General features: G+C 57.2%; 1 protein-coding gene across 1 annotated transcript in view; it reads right to left on the bottom strand.

Annotated features, from left to right (window-relative positions):
- TTC7A (tetratricopeptide repeat domain 7A) overlaps positions 1-16,628 on the bottom strand; it is a 113,646-nt gene that overhangs the window by 27,626 nt on the left and 69,392 nt on the right. The window contains exons 14-15 of the mRNA XM_024552841.4: positions 15,503-15,575; positions 12,401-12,561 (exon numbers count right to left, since the gene is read on the bottom strand). Of these exons, the coding sequence (XP_024408609.2) occupies positions 12,401-12,561; positions 15,503-15,575 (234 nt within the window). The remainder of the gene's footprint in view (positions 1-12,400; positions 12,562-15,502; positions 15,576-16,628) is intronic.

Raw genomic sequence — 16,628 nt, 5'->3', positions numbered from 1 at the left:
CCCCAAACATGCCACGTGCCTTTCGTACCTGTCACAGGGTACCACCACCCACCCCACATGGCCTCTTCTCTACATTTCCATCCATCCCTCATGATGGACTTTAAACCTCACCTCCCTCAGGAAGCCTTCCTAGACTCTCAGGATGCCCTGTTGACCTCCCAGGTCCCCAGGGCAGAAACTGTGGTCCCCACAGCACCCCGGTGGGCAGCTACTGGGGAGAACTGGTCCTGCTACCCCTACTCCCCTTTCCCAGATTCTCGAAGGGGCCGACAGTGCAGAAGCACTAGGAGCCTCTGCTTTAGGGAATATAAAGCACAAGACAATGTCTGCCTTCAAGCTAACACTTACTGCTACAAATGACAACTTGTCCAGAAAATTGAGTCCTTTGGATCAGACTCAGTGCCAGGAGAAAAGAGAGAAGGGGTCTTGCTGACCTGGTATTTGATGAAAAGGAGGGTGAGGTGGGATAGTTATGAGTTGGGGAGAAGAGGAAAAGCATGGGGGTGGGGTGGGGGACCAGTGGCCAGAGCAGCAGGGGTGGGTGAGGAGTGAAAGTCCCTGGGGTGGGGCACAGGAAACACCCAGGCTCAAGTCCATTCCAAGGCTGCCCTCCCCTCGGGCAGCAGAGTCCCCTGAGCGGGGCCACTGGTCTGGGCTGGTTCCAGGACAGCTTCTGGATAGACCAGCCCTGCAGCATTCCCCAGACTCGCCCCCTCTTCAGCAACCTCCCCTCTGCCAGTCCCACTCCCTGCATCCCTAAGAGCCAGGATGGGGCGTGGCTGACCTGCCCGACCATGTGCCTGGGACAGAAGTGAGCTGGCCTTCCAGTGACTTCTACCCACAGCTGCTATCCTAGCAGCTACACGGTTGATGTTCCATCAGCAGGAGTGACCCAGAGTGGAATGTCTCAGCCCAACCGTGTCCTTTCTAGGCTGGGGTGAGCGCTCCGATAGTCGCCCTCTGGTGAGATCCTTCACTCCCAGATCCTGGGAGGCTCCAGATTAGTTCCTGCGATTTCCTGGGTGTCACAGTTCGGCACTGCCAGTGAGGCCTTCTTTGACAGAAAGCCCTGTCCCGACTGTCCATGACAGCAATCCAATGTCCGTGTGTGCCACTCTCCACTCCCGTCACTCTTCTGTGTGACCCCGGGGTGCGCTGCTCAGATGGGTATTAGCAGCTCCCCGAACCACAGGGCAGGCTCCCGCACTCGTCCATGCTCTGCTTCACAATGTCACCCTGCTGGGACTCGCCCTGCTGGGACTCGCCCTTCCCCCGCCAGCGTCTGCCCAGGCCCAGCCAGTGCTACTCTCTACTGTGTGTGCCGGTGGGGCTGCACACGCACCCCTCCAGAGCCGACTGCACGACGTCGGGATGTGGTCATCTGCACACTTGCTGGCGTGCTTCTAACTCGCCGTGAAAGTCTCTCTCCTTGTGCAACGGGGTCAGCAAACAACTCTGCTCCCTCTGAAGGAGCAACTGTGCTCCTCTTCTGACCGAGACCTTCAACGCCCCAGGCCCATCAGAGCACACAGCTGCCCCTCCATCTCCTCCGCCAGGATGGGGCTCAGTTATTCTAACAGCCTGAGAAGGCTGGCGGAGCTCTGGTGGGCCGCCTGGCGGCTAGCAGTGGGGGGTGGGAAGTGTGAGGGGCAAGCCTGGCTGCCTAGCTCCTCCAACCAGGCCAGCCCCTGGGCTACGTGTTCTATACACTTAAAGGAACCTAAATTGTCATGGGAAGGAAGGATTCTGAGAATTTTAAAAAGCCTACTATTTTAATCCAGCGGCTCTAAGTTCTTTTCCTCTGAGTCTGACCACCTCTGCCCTTACTGGACTGTTCTGGATCGTGCGCCGTTAGCACTTAATTGCTATGTATATGTACACACACACACACACACACACACACACACTGTGTTTCGCTACAGAGACCTATGAGTTTAATAATGAAGATTAGCTCACATCAAGCATTTTAAAATTCAGACACTGTGGAAACAGTATGTGGCCAGTCTTACCTACAGGTGTTAAAACCACCATTTATTTTGGCCTGCCTCTTGCAGTGGGTCCCCCACCTGGATGACAGGGCCCTGCCTCCTTCCACATCAGTGTCCCAGCTTACAGTGCCTGGCTCAGAGCTGAGCACACAACGTTCGCTCGCTTTGGACTGTGAGACTGTGTCGCCACCACCACCAGGCCGTGGCCGAGGCCTCACAATCTGCGTTAGCTCAGAGTGGATTTCTGACACCACTCCCCGCTGCTGGGTCCTGGCTGGCAAGGTAGGAGAGGAATCTGATCACTTGCTGCTTCGTAACTGCTGTGAGCTGGACTCACGCAGCCAACAAGCAAATGCACGGGCTGATTCTACTTCTGGTTGTCCAGGAGCGAAGTTGTACAGGGCCTGGGGAGGAGCAGGGAGCTGTGGGCGTGATGTGAAGATGCCTGGCTCCTTATGACTTGGGGTTTGCATCCCAGAGGACAATCACCCAGGCAGAGCCAACAGAACAACCAGGAAGAGTCAGAGACAGGAAGGCCTGCGACACTGGAATCTAGCAGCCCACTCATACACTGACCAAAGCCATTCCGGGACAGGAATGGTCACGTGGCTGTCCTTAGCCCCCGCACTGTGACCTGACTCAGAGTGGACAGGCACTGGCCCAGGAGTGAGAAATCTGAGCCAAAGTCGCAGCTCTGTGGCTGCCCAGCTGGGCATGTCACAGGTTCCAGACCTGTGACATAGGAGCAAGGTCCCCTGCCCCGTCTGCCCAGGGACCCCACAGATGAACTTCAAGCAGCAGCCGAGCTGCATTTAGTCCTCATGCACAGGCCTGCCCACGGTTCAGGGAAGGGAGTCCTGCTTTGCAACTGCAGACCTGGCAGCCTTGGAAAAGCAGTGTCCAGGCCAGGTGCCTCTGAAGGCTTTCAGAAAGCCCCCGGGCTTCATGGCATGTTTGGTAAGGCAGGTGGTCCTCTTTGTAGCTCCCGGGACCCAAGGCTGGCAAGAGAAAGGGATAAGAAGAAGGGATGGACAGAGCCACGGCAACCTCGGCGGTGACCCCTCTTGCAAGCACTTTCCTGTTTTTTAAGCTGCGCAAGCCCATGTGGAATAAACACCGAGGTCTTTTAAGGCCACATGCCCTCGCCACGCCATTGCCTCTGAAGGCAGATGTGAAAGTGAGTGTTCTCTCTGGGGAAGGGGGAAGAGCGAGGGTCAGTGTAAACATAGCAGGCGCTCTGTCCCTCCCAGGGTGAGGCTGCTGGGGCTGCAGGGAGGACAGTCCTGGGCCCTGGCGCTCTCCACAGCCTGAGCCAACGGTTGCAGCCTGTGGGCCCCGGTCCTGGTAGGGAGGCCCAGTGCAGCCACAAGCCCACTTTCTGAGAGCTCATGTCCTCCCTGACAATGCCACTAAAGCCTTGATAGCCCGGGGGGCACTCTGGTCAAGGTGAGGACCTGTCACCTCCGAAATCACCCTCACAGCCCAGCACTGTGAGTGGGCAGGAGGGTGCCCCTGCTGGACAGTGAGACATCTCAGCCTTGTGTTCCGCCTGCCTGTGTCTGGGCCAGCCCCTGCCCCCTGCTCCCCTGTGGGGGAAGACAGAAACCAGTGAGGTCCATGTCTGGGTGTCCCCACAGGTCACCAGCCTGGCCAACCTTCCCCGTCGCTCTGGCCAGGGTTGACGACGGAGGTCCCTAGGGGAGTGCTCAGGTAGGCCTGGCATCTGCCTCCTCTTCCTCGCTGCCCTGCCTGGTCCGTGCTCCTGCAGCAGCACCAGCATTGGCCCGCTTGTCACCTGTCAAAGGGACTGAGGGTTGGAGCCCTTCCCATTTGAGGCAAAGACAGATATTTCTGGAGAGGATCTTAGGGTGAGCCTCCGCAGAACTGGGTGAGCACATGCCTTTCCAAAACCTTTTCTATTTTTTTTTAAAGAATTATTTTGTGAATAGGGGATATTTTTGTGACAATGGCCTCGGCTAAGCAAGCACAGTTTGGGGGTCAGAGGTCATCTCATCCATTCCCCCATTTCCAGAAGCCTCTGGTCATTCATTCCTATGTCCCCTCCCCCCACCTCTTGGTGGCAGGGTGAACTGGCAGAACAGAGCTGGCTGCAGGGAAGGACCTGGGCTGTGTGGGTGGCAAGTACAACGGGTCCACATTTTTACTTTCATGTTCCGGAAAGCAGCTCGCTATAAAAGCACTCAGCATGCAGAATAAACAGCTGAACACAGTAACTGCTGTGCACCTGAGGGAGCCACCACTGGCGCCTGGCTCACTGCTTGTCAAACAGGAGGACGTTGTGCAGAAACGTGGACTTTGGCATCAGACAAAGCAGGTACACTTCCAGGCTCTGCCGCTTCCTAGCAAGCACCTTCTCCTCTCTGAGTTCTACCTGCTGGGTGAGGTGGGGACAGTAATGGCGCTGCCCAGGAGGGCTATGGGAGGCCTACGGGCGATAGAGCCTGCGAAGGCCGTCCTGGTGCACAGCCAGGCCTCAAGAAAGGACAGCTGTCATCTGGCAGGGACCACATTTTTCTTCCCTTGGTATCACCCATACCTGACCTAATGGCACTCGGTGGATCTTTGCTGGATTACAGAGATGGAGGGTGGGTCACAAGGACTCACTGGCAAGCTGCAGACGTTCCCAGGGTCAGACAACTCCAAGGGGGTGAAGCTGCAGGTCGTCCTGCAGAGCTCTCCCCTCTCCGCAGCCCCATCCATGCATCCACCCTCTGCCAGGCTCTGGGCAGCTCTGGCAGAGCCCTGTGGCTCCTGGCCTTTGTGGGAGCCCTCCACCCTGCGGGGAGGGGTGGTAGCAGGTGTGGCGAATGCACAAAAGGAGGCATTATCTCTTTAAAGGACGGTAATTTGTAATTCCAGCTGATGGCTGCACTGTGCTGTTTTAATGAAGCGTTCTATTTTTATAGAAAACACATAATTGAGTGAGAAAGCAGGCTATTCTCTGAGTCAGGCAACCATGCCTCTGGAAAGTCTAACTCCTCAGCCAGGAAGACAAGCCTGCCCACTGCATGGGGTTCTGCAAGAAGTGGGCCCCATCCCAGGACGCCCCAGGTCTGACTCAGTGGGGGTGAAAAGCAGGGTCCACATTTGATGGCCCAAGTTCAAATCCCAACTTCCCTTCTTCCAGCCATGTGATCCTGGACAAGTCACGTAATCTTTCCAAGCTCAGTTTCATATCTATAAAATGGGAATGGCAATAGCTACGTGCCTTGGGGGTTCTTATGTGGAAATAATGTACATAAAGGCCTAGCAGGGGGCTGGTACTTCATAAAGGGCCCACTCCACATTGGTCCTGTCATCCCTATTTTCCTACCTTGCTGCTGTTATGTCCAGTGCTCACTAATGCCCTCCGTGCCTCCATTTCCTAATCTGTGAAGAGGGAATCATGGTGTCCCCACAACTTCTAGGGCTGCTGAGGGGATTCAGTGAGGAAATGCAGGCAACGTGCTGAGACCGGTGCCCGGCACAGAGCAGGCACTGGTGGGCCTGCTGTCTTACTATGACTGAGCTCGTGGGTTGAAGTATCCCGGGGTCATTCAGCCCATCCGCTGGTGTGGGCTCTGCTCCCTGCTCCGCCACTCATCAGCCACCTGACCTGGAGGTATCACCTGGCTTTCCCATTAGTTTTTTCACCTTTGAAGTAGGAGAGTTATAAAAACTAAAACATAAATCAAACCAAAACGACAACAAAACAGGGTAAGGTGGGGGAGCACTCTGAGGGCTGTAGGACACCAACATCCCCATGGGCTCCCTGCCTTCATGGTCTAGCCCTCGGAGGGCCTGCTTGGGGGCCGGGTGCCCGGCTGTGGGCTCTCTACAGGAGGAGGGGGAGGCAGAGGACAGGTCACAGCTTCTGCCCCAGAGGTGCTTCCAAACAGGGGAAGCTCAAACACCACATCTGAGACAACTAAGAAACAAAACAGAAGAGAACCAAGTACTCAATCGGGCAGTTCGGCTCTGAGGAACGTGCACGGACTTCAAGGCCAAGTGGAGCCGAGGGGAGCCTCTGAGAATGGGTGTGATTTGGAAGCAAAGTAAGGGGAGGAGGGCATCCTAGAGGGCTGGACTGGTAGGACAGAGGTCCAGAGCGGGGCTGGGAGGGGCCAGCCTGACCAGGAAGAGATCCCCTCCCTCCAGGACAGGATGGGGGCAGGAAGGAGAGGGGAGCAGCCCCTCTGAGCAGGAGCCAGCCAGCCCGGCCCCTTCCCCCTGCCCAGACCAAGGCTGTAATCACAAGGCACTCCGAATGGCTCAGGCCCCGGCCAGGAATGCCAGGCATCAGTGAAGGCCACAGGTCTCCCTGACTCCTCTGGATTCCAGGCCTCTGGGACAGGCTCCACCAGGGCAATTTCTGATTAAAATCTCACACGGCACCCTTGGAGGGTATCATTTTAAAGCTCCAACAGGAGCGGGTAAAGGCCGTGCACAGGCCCAGCTCTATTACCTCAAACAGACTGACCCCCAATGTGAAAGGGGCCCTCATGGAGACTCTTCTTAGCTCTGCAAACCAGGGATTTTTCCTTCGGTCTGCAGGGTCACACTGTCCCATGTCCCCTAATGTTTTAAGGCTCCTGCTGATCTCCTACCTATTAATAAATTCATCCAATGTGACCTAACTTAGAAGCTTTAAAAATCAACAGCACATAAGCTGTGTTTACTGAAGTTAGCCTGTCCTTACTTCAAAGGGCTCGTCCCACCTGGAGGGCAGCCCCCACCTAGTGCGCGCCTTGTGGCTGGCTGCGTGGCAAGGCCCCCTTCTCCGCGCTGTGACTGGCAAGTGGCCCTTCCTGCAGGCCCACTTTCCTTAGCTGCAGGCCACCTCCAGTTACTCCCAGATGACTCTCCAAACACAAATTCACGATCTTGAGGGATAAGAACGCAAACCACAAAGAGCCATTCCATAACCATTTAATGGTAGAGGAACTTCCAGAAGGAAGGTTCTCAGGTGGAACAAAGGTAGGCTCCCAGCCAGGTATAAGACACCAAGAAGCAAATTGCTTGGTCCTGGTTTATCTCTGCCAGCAAGCAGACCCTCAGGACCTGACGACCACTCACAGCAAAAGGGAAGCCAGCCCAGCTCTACGGGCATGAGTGCCCCTTGCCCTCTCTTCTTGGGGGCTAGGCCACTCCTGCTAGAATATGGTTTGCCCTGAGCCCCCGTGCTACCTACAGAACAGGGTGGGGACACAGGGGTCAGGAAGCAAAGGGCTAAAACCACTTTAAAGCAAATGAAGAGTTCCTTTTGGAAAAATCTGCAAATAACTCTTTCTTTTCCTTCCTCTCGTCCCCAAACAAAAACCAGAAGTTCATTTATCCTCTGGTTCTGAGCGTAAGCAGACCACTAAGGGAGAGACTGAGGACTGTGTGCGCCTGTAGCGTCACACAGAGAGAGGTCGCAGGAGGCCGCAGGGAGCAACAAGAAGAGGGAAATGCTGAATGTCACAGCGGCTTAGCAACGAGGAACTGACCTTTGGGGAAGAGAGGCAGCGCCAGTGATTATGCCGGGCTTAACACTCCCCTCAACCCACAGCCTGCGAGTTTAAGCCATCGCTCTCGTCCTCAGGGGGGCTGCACCAGCCAAACATGCTTAATGAATGCGCGAAGTGATAAAACTAGGTTTGTGCTAATACCTTTGATTCCAGCCCCCTCACTGGAAGGTTGGTATTTTAAGCATCCTTTTGATCTACTGTGAGTCCCTAATAAGATCCATCCAATAAACACCATGCTTAAGTTAGAAATGTTAACAGGAGCCCCAGGACCCTGATTTTCTGCCATGTCACATGCCCCCTGAGCAAAAGGTGAGGCAGGCCAGGTAGTCAGAGAGGTGCCCTTGGGGCTCACGTTAGCCTTAAGCAGATAAGGTTGAGGTCTGGCCACAGCCAACGCCTAGTTATCAGCTCAAACATTTTCCAAAACAGCCTAGGTTTCCCTGGGGAAACAGTTTTGATGGTTCCATTTGTTTGCGAGCAGCGAGCTCCAGCTTGTCCAGAGGGCTGCATTGTTCCTGTGCCGGGGAGCGCCCCCTGGGGCTCTGACACACCTTCCCCCAGGCCCTTCCAAGTCCTCCTGGACCTGGGCTTGGCTGGGCAGAAACTCCTGCAACGTCCTACCCTGACCCACAGGGGTGGGAGGAGGCAGCCATCGCATGGAGGAGTTAGGCAGGGAAAGCCAGCTGGCTCCTCTGCCCTATGGCCTGGGCTTTCAAAACCCGTCTGGCAGGCTGCCAGGCCTGGGGCGGGGGCAGTGACTGACAGGCTGGTTATTGGAAAGCTCCCATCATTCACCCACGAATGTTGTTTGGTTACCATGGCGACCTTCACTACAAGTGGCCTGACTAAAGCACAAGGAATCTGTTACCTAAAACCACAGCCCCAAGGAGCCCTGGGCTTTAGGACCCAGCTTATCAGCAGCCGGTTCCCTTTGACCCCATATTCCTGCCCCTCCCCTCTGGGCCTCCCAGCTGCCTCCTATACCTGAGACCAGGAGAAAAGACTAGCAAGGCATCTCCACGCTTGCTTGCACGGGCCCTCTCACTTTCTTCCAACCCACCTGGCTTGCAACCAGGTCCAAACAGGGTGGCTGCTGCCCCCGTGAGGCCCCCTGCAGGCTAACCAGGACCGCCTGGCCAGCACACGTGTCCAGGGCTTAGTCAGAAGCCCTCAGGATTTCAGGAAGCCACTCAGGGTGTCTGGTTCCCCCCATGCCGGGGTCACACTGTCCCTGTGGCCATCAGTCTCTGCCTCATCACGTTCCTGCCTTTTTAAACCCGAACTCCATTAACTAAAGGTCATCCCGCAGCACGGAAATCAAGATCTTCCTTGCTTTGCTTTTTAATCCCTGAATTTAGGCAGATTTTCAAAAGTTCAACTCCAAGAAAGCTGGGTTTTTCTCCTGGAGTCTTGAGACTGCCTGTAGGAAGAGTGGCCACTTGTACAGCTAGAAAACTTAAAAACCTTCCGCAGAGCGTCCCTGCCCTCCCTCACACACCCCCTCCGTTGCACAGGCCACCCTCCATCGGCGAGGGGGGCCCATGCGACTGCCCCCCTCGGGCCCCATGTTATAGTCTTACACTGTCTGTGGGCTGACTTCCAGACCTCCCTCCCCGCACTGCTGCCCCTCACCACAGCTGTACACCGACTGTAAGACCTTTTCTTGCCTGAGTTTCACGATAGACTTTGGAAGCAGAGAGAGGCAGGACAGATGTCAGTCTCTTGGCACAGGAGAAAACAAAGGCACGGAAAGGAGGAGCATGCTGCTGGAGGGGACACAGGTAAGGGGCAGGCATGACTCACAAGGGGATCAGCTTACATGGAAAGGGGTCCATTGTTGCCAGCGGCACTCTCCCCGGTGCCAGGCTTCCTCCACCCCTGACGCTGGCCTGCCCGCCTCTTTCTTCACTAAGGCAGGCTCTTCAGCCTCTAAAAGACCTCAGCCACCTGGGACAGCCAGTGGGGAGGGGCTCAGTGGCAGACAGGCCCAGACTATGGGCCTTTATGTGTCCCCCGAGTATATGGACCTCATTGGGAATGATGAGGTCGGGGCGAAGTGGGTTTGATATTTTTGTTTCGCTGCAGTGGTATTTACTGGGCCAGCCATTTAATTAACTACCGTGGCAACAGCCAGAGTCACGCAGCTTGTTCCCAATGCAGGGAGCAGCTGGAGAAGCAGGACACGGTTTCCATTGAAGAGCAATGACATTTTTCAGTGATCCCTGACCGGTCATGGACTCAGTGACATTTCCTGCTAATCCACGGGCTTCTGTGCTCCGGGGTTTCATCTGTGGGGAACAGTATTGACTTATCTGCAAGAAGCCATGCTCACACTCCACAGTCATTCCAGAGTGGTGTGGTAGGTGGGTTTTCCACCCCCAGTTTTTTAAAGATTTTTTTTCCTGTCTAAGAAACGGAAATGTGTTCTCTCACAGTTCTGGAGACCAGAGACCCCTGTATTTTTTCCAGTTAGTTCCGTAGCCTTTTAGGGCTGGTTCAGACCAAGATGGAGCTCCTCACGGTTGTGGAGGTAAGGGGCTCACGGTGGCTTGGAGATAAAGAACCTGTCACTGCCCCTGCACCCTGTGACCCCCAAAGTGCAGACTTTCAAAAGTAAGGCACCACAGGGGATGGGATGCTCTGGTCCCCTAAGGCTCTACAGCAGGCCTCTCAGGATGGCACTCAAACACTTTCCTTCCTTGGGCTCAGACCTCAACAGGGTCTTGGGGCTGCCGGCCCCACATCCCCAGCTCCCGAGGCCCCCGCGATGGCTTCGTGGGGTCTGGACGGGGCAGCTCTTTTCCCATGATGGAGGCCGCCCCTCAGAAGGCTCCGACCTACAGAAGTGGGGACACAGCTGACACAGAGGGGCACAGCTGTCCCACAGATTGACTCACAGCACAGTCTGCATGGGAATTCTCACCTTCTCTGGGTGAGGCTCCCTCTGAGGGTCTGCTGAAAGCATCTCCCTGAATGCATGCGCAGCGCAAATCTGAGAGGTCAGGCCCAGATGCCCGCCGGTGGGCCTCCCAAGGGCCTCACCAGCCTCACAGCAAGGGCCACCTCCCCTGCCTGCCCATGAAGACACTTTCAGCGACTGACGCATCCTGGGGAAGAACTGAGCCTCTGACTGAAGTCGGAGGAAGGGGTGGGGGGGGGGGTGCATCCACTGCCAGTAAGGGAGGGAAGACTGGGGAGAAGATGGCTTCCTCACCCAGCCCAAGAGCCAGGGAAGATGGAAGGAGCTGACAGGTGGCAGAAGGCACCTCCCGAGGATGCATTGGAAGGAGGTTGGGGGAGAACCAGAGGGCCCCCCACGTCCTGAACACACCCCACTCCTGCTGTGCCTTGAAGACCATGGCCTTTAAGCAGATTTTCAAAAAGTGGCGTTAGCCTCCCCACACAGGGCCAGGGGAGGTGACTCTGCCAGGAAAAAGCTCTCTGCCTGGATGTTAGGAAGAGAGAGCCTGAAGTAAGATGCCAGGAGCTGGGACTGGGGCCTGAGGAGGGGCGGAGCGGGCAGTGTATGAATCCCCTTCCTTTGTTTCCATCAGAACAGCTCTCCTCCCATCTGGTCACCAGGGTGCTTTGCGGGGGGCGGGGGTTGGCCTGAACTTAGGTAAGCAGGCTGACGTGCAGCATGAATGCCTACCGAAGGCTGTATCCACCAGGGCTCCCTCTTCAGTGAGGCACACCGGAAAGTTTATGGTTAGGATGCTCTGCCACTGCTAAGCCCCCTGGTGGTATCCTTCCAAAGAGGCCAGAGGGTCAGCTCTGTTGCTGAGGGGCTAGGGATGAACAGTGGTGGTCACCGGGCTCCCCAGGTAAAGGGAACCTTCCCGGGCTGAGACAACTGCAGCTTTCCTCATCGCCTCGCATGGCTGTGGCACCCACCAACTTCCCCTAATGCTTTGGGAACCTGCTTCATGGCCAGCGTGAGCCGCCTCTCAGGGTGGCCAGGACTGCCCTTCTCTCTGCCATCTGCAGCAGCACTGGCTGTTCTAAATGGCCCTCCTGTAGACCTTAAGGTCAGACACGGTGGGAGTGGGGTGCTGAGGGGCCCCCCAACCTGGGATCACAGGATTCAGAGAAACAACATCTGTTACACCCAGCATCACCTGCCCGAGGGGAGGAGAGCAGAAGTCAAGCTGTCCTCCCCCTTGTTCCCTCCTGCAGAGCAGTGAACCCTTCTGCTTCAGCTGGCCCAGCATAGCTCTTGTTCCCAGTGTCTCAGCTGGGTGACAGCAGGTCCTCTGTGTACAGGTGGTGGCGGGAGGGCATAGTCCACCACCTGGGCCAGGTGTAGTGTGAACCCTGCTCCAGAGATGGACGCGTGGGTGACACTGTAAATAGTGGTGGTGGGGTATGTGTGTGCAGGAGCTGAGGATGAAGGGAGAGGCCAGGACCCCCGTGGACAGAGAAAACTCCTTCCCTAAACTGCCCGCTGACCTGCTTGGAGGCAGGGGTTTGGCTCCCTCGGGCCCAGCAGCCTAGCCAGTGTTGGAATGCACCTGTGGCTAGCTGCGCTAGGGTTATGACTGAGTTACACAAGCTAGTGTCCCCACGAGGCTCCAGTGCAGAACTCAGGGCAGGGAGGAAGCAGCCTGAGCACATTTGTTCCTGCATAGCCCCTTCTGTATCCACACAGCCAAGGTGGGGCCTGCAGGTGCCACCCAGAACTCACTGCTCCCCGCCCAGCACCCCTGGGCACAGACAGCCAGAGCGATTCTCAAACCCTACAGGGCCTTACCCCGCCTTGACTCTCCAGCCAGGAACGTGCATACAGTGAGCGCTCAATCAGTGTATGTCAGCTGGCTATGTGGCAGGCAGGGTGGGGTATGCACGGGCACCTGCACGGTGCCCAGGCAGCCCCCAGCCCAGCAGCGTCCACAGAGAACTCACTTGAAGTTTTCGGGGTACTCTGAGATGGCCATGTTGATGACGTCCAGGGCGTGCTGGTAGTGCTTCTGGGCGGAGAAGAGGAGAGCCAGCAGGTGCAGAGAATTGGCATCATCCCTGCACAACTTCAGGGCCTCCTGCAGCTGCTCCATGGCGCTGGAGATCTGCCAGAGAAAACCGCCAGCTCAGTGACCTTCCCCAAGGCCCATACCCCCCTCCAGGACTTCAGTGCCAGGCGCCATCAAGGGGACACGAAACTCAAGTGAGACCCCGGGCACTGGGGGAGGGGCTGGTGCTCCAGTGAGAACACACGTCCCCAAGTCACATGGCAAGAGGGATCTGCTGCCCCAACTCAGGCCCAGGAAGCCTTTGCTGTTCCCAAGGGTTAGTGGAGAGGCGCAGGTATGCGGTGCAGCGCAGAAGATCTGATAGATGCTGGGAACCACTTCCCAAGCCAGAGGAGTGAGAGCCGTAAGGGGAGGCCACCAGGCCACTAGCTACAGACCCAGAGGTGGCCAGGCCCTCTTCTCTGCGCTGGCCCACATAGTGACAGGAGCCGACAAATAAATGTGCCTCCTCCTCAGAGGCTCACAGTGGCAAGAGCCACTCTAGGGTCAGATGGGGACGTGGATTCCAGCTCTGCCAGGTTCAAGCTGGCGCCCTAGGGCCAGGACTTCACCCCTCTGAGCCGCAGTTCTTACGCTGCAAATGAGAACAGTCATACCCATTACCGTGGCTGAGGGAACGTGGACAAATGCTCTGCAGAGTACCACACACGTTTGAAAATGCGCGTCCTTCTTCAAGCCCTCAATGCCTGGCAGTTAATGAGCAGGTAGGATTCTTCCTTCTAGTCCTGAGAGAGTGTTGTCTCATGCTCTCATGTCTGCCACTTGCATCAACTTCTGTGACTCTGTCCATATCCTCCCAGGAGCCTCGTGAGTCTTTTTAGAAAGACTTGCTTCTTATCAAACCTCAGACACTATAGCCCACCCCTACCACGCTCCCTTAGGGGCCCATGGTGCAGGCCAGCTGGGGCCTTGGGTCCCGGTGGGCCTGGTCCCTGTCTGGTCTCCACGCAGCCCCTGCACAGGCTGTGGGCAGTGCCAGGACCCGAGTCTTTCCACAGGGACCTCCCTTTGTGAAAGGTCAAGGAAAGGTGGAAGCTAAGTTCTGTGACTGCCTACTTGGCTTGCCTGTGTCTGCCTGAGGCTGCTGCTACCCTGGTGATTCTCCAGAGCGGACCCCATGGTCCTGGGCTGGGTATCCCAATGTATAGCCTGCATTGCTCGGGCTGCCATACATGCTCAGGGCAGAATGGGCCAGTGGGCCTGAGGCCCAGGCAGGCCAGGTTCCCGCTTAAAGTCTATGCAGGCATCCTTGGTCTCCTGATGCTACCAAGATCTGGGGTCCCCAAGAAAACTGGGTGCCAGGCTCCACTGGCCTGGCCCAGCCATCTCTCTGAGACAACAGATGCCATTCATCAGAGGTGGCTGAATAATTAAAGATATTAAAAATGCATCACCAAAGGTTTATCAGGAATTTGGCAAGAAAAGCACTGGTTCTTTTATAGAGGGCTAAAAATAAAGGGGTCTCAGGTGGCCTCCTGTCCGTGCTCCCGGACGCACCAGGGCAGACTGATGTTCCCGGAGAGCGGCAGCAAGGTGCGGAGGGCCTCACTCAGGACCTGGAAGTCAGGAGCCGGGGGCACAGCGGGTGAGGGGCTGGGACAGTCAGCGGCAGCCTGGACATGGAGGAGCGGTGAGTGAGCTGGGGGGGAGGGGTGGGCTGCTAGAGAGAAATGGCTGAGACAGAAAGGCCCAGAGATGAGGACAGAGTGACTCAGAAGTAATGACCAGTGACAATTCAGGTCGTGGCAGACAGGGGCACAGGGACATTAGAGGGAAGGGTCCCAGCAATGACGGTCAGGGTGCAATAGGGGGGAAAGCCAGGCCGTGGCAGGGTGGAGGGGAAGGTGAGGCAAACGGCGACCTGACGAGTAGAGAGAAACCGCTCCGCGAGTCACCTGGAGATGAGCCTGGAGGCCAGAAGTTGTTGCGGACCAGTAAGACCAACCCCCAGGCCAGAGGACAAGGCTCCAAGTGCCCCGTCTCCAAACGGGACTCTCAGAGCCACTTGAGGTTTCTTAACTGGGGCAGATAGGCTCTGGGTTAGATGCCTGGGTTCAGGGCTGGCCCGGCCAGTGCCCAGTGACTGGGCTCAGAAGACTGAGGCCCTCAGGTATAACAGGGGGCCAAGGGCCTCCTCACCAGATGCAGGGCTTGCCCAGGCCAGTGGGGTGGGTGCAATAGCACCCATGTTAGCCAGCACTGCTCGGCACCTGACCACGGGCATGTGGGGCTCTGTTGGCTTCTCTCCAACAATGTGGAGTCCCGCGGTGTCCCTGCCGGTGCAGGTGAGGACTGTGCTGCAGGAGTCAAGCCTTGCCTGCTGTCCCCAAGCAGTCCAGAGTCCACACTCACTGGGCCAAGGCCACCAAGAGGCCTTGCTTCCAAGGCCGGGTGAGGCACAGAGCACTGAGGACCAAGGAACACATGTGGGTCAGTGACTCAAGGGCCGGGGATGAAGCTCTGACTCTTTCCTGAAAGAGGATGTGCTGGGCAGGTGACTCTCTGGTCTCACTCTTGGGACCAATGTGGGGAAGGAAGGTGGGCCAGCCTGGACTGCTGCGGGTGGTGGTTGGAAGGTGGGAGGCCCCCCATCAGGCCCCAGAGCCCAGCCTGACAGCGGTATCCACGGAGTCAGGGAAAGCACTCGGCTGTCCCAGGTCCGTGGAGGAAGCTCGGCGGTAGGTGAGGACAGCAACAGACGCTCATCGTGGCCTCCTGTCAACCTCTCACGAGTGTGACAGGTTCTAGGGTAAGTGAGGGCAGAGAACTATCTGCCCACCAGGAGCCTGCCACGGCTCAGGGGCTGCACCACATTAGCCGACTTAGTCCTATTGAGTCATCTGAGGAGGAGTTTGAAGGTGCTCACGTAACAGGTAAGGAAATAGAGGTTCAGAGGTCAAGTCACTTGCAAAGGGTCACACAGCTGGTAAAAGCAGTGATGCCAGGGACCTGGGGGTTAGGAACTGTGAGGACTCACCTGTCGGACAAGGGCCAGCTGCAAGGAGACATAGAGGATGACCTGGGGGTCACCAGGTGCCAGTTGCTGGGCTCTGTACGGAGAAAGGAGCAGCAGGTCAGTTGCCAGGGGCTGAGTGACCAGTGTCTGACAGGGGCCCCCAGCATGCCAGCATGCTTCGGGGCAAAATGCTGGGGATTCTGCCTGGCCCCACTTAGAATGGGGCCCAGCCAGGAGCTGATGGCTTGGGCACAAAGCCACCAGTGGAGTCAGTAGGCTACTAGAGGGCCGGCTTTGGCTGGGGGCGGGGGGATGTCTGGGAGGGGGAAGATTGGGTTGCGGGGGAGGGAAGCCTGTCATCTCTGGGCAGCCGTTGGCCTGGCTGTGGACCTGCTATGCCCTTATGCAGAGCCTGGAGCTGCCCTCTCCACCACGGGACAGAAGGGAGCACCTTCCTGAGGGTCGAGGGGCTGGGAATGGCCTCTCTGGGCAAGACGCCTCAGGAATGAAGAGGTGGCAGGGGATGGAAGGAAATGCCCCCCTATCCTGGGTGCTCAGGATGGGACTGTCTGACCTCCCCGGGCTCGGGATCCACCTGCCTCAGAAGGGAGTCAGATGTGCTAAATGTTCCAAGGAGGCCGGCACACGGAGTCTGGGGCAGGCCCCTGCCTGGCAGCTTCCACCTCGGTGCTAGGGGATGAAGGCGTGGGGGACAAGACACACAGGGCTGAGGAAGGAGTGGGGAGCGATGCTGGGGGTGCGGGGCTCAGGGCTATGGTGGAGACAGCGCTCCGCCAGGGTGGGTCTGAGTGAGGGAGGTTCTGCTGCTGGTGCTGCTGGGGGAGGGGCTTCTCTGCCTCCCCAACCCCCCCCATACCTTCCAGACCCTGGGCAGCCAGCGAATCTCTGGGAGGGTTATGGGTGGGGGCTCGTCCGAGCCCCTGAGTTTTTGAGCTCCTGCTATAGGCAAGGCACTGTGCAAGGTGCTTTTCCTGGTGTACCTCAGGTACTCATCCCAACGCTCATGGGTTATCATGGCCATTTTAGAGCCATGACTCAGGAAGGCTGGGGCTGAGCCTGGGGTGGGGACGGCCCACCAGTGTTGGACCCCCCACCCAACCCCAAAGGCCTGCCCCTGCTGCGTGTG

This window comes from Desmodus rotundus, chromosome 5, assembly GCF_022682495.2.
Source record: "Desmodus rotundus isolate HL8 chromosome 5, HLdesRot8A.1, whole genome shotgun sequence".
In the NCBI taxonomy this organism is placed as follows: Eukaryota; Metazoa; Chordata; class Mammalia; order Chiroptera; family Phyllostomidae; genus Desmodus; species Desmodus rotundus.
The sequence above is the reverse complement of the archived record's forward strand: the minus strand, read 5'-3'. Positions and strand labels throughout refer to the sequence as shown.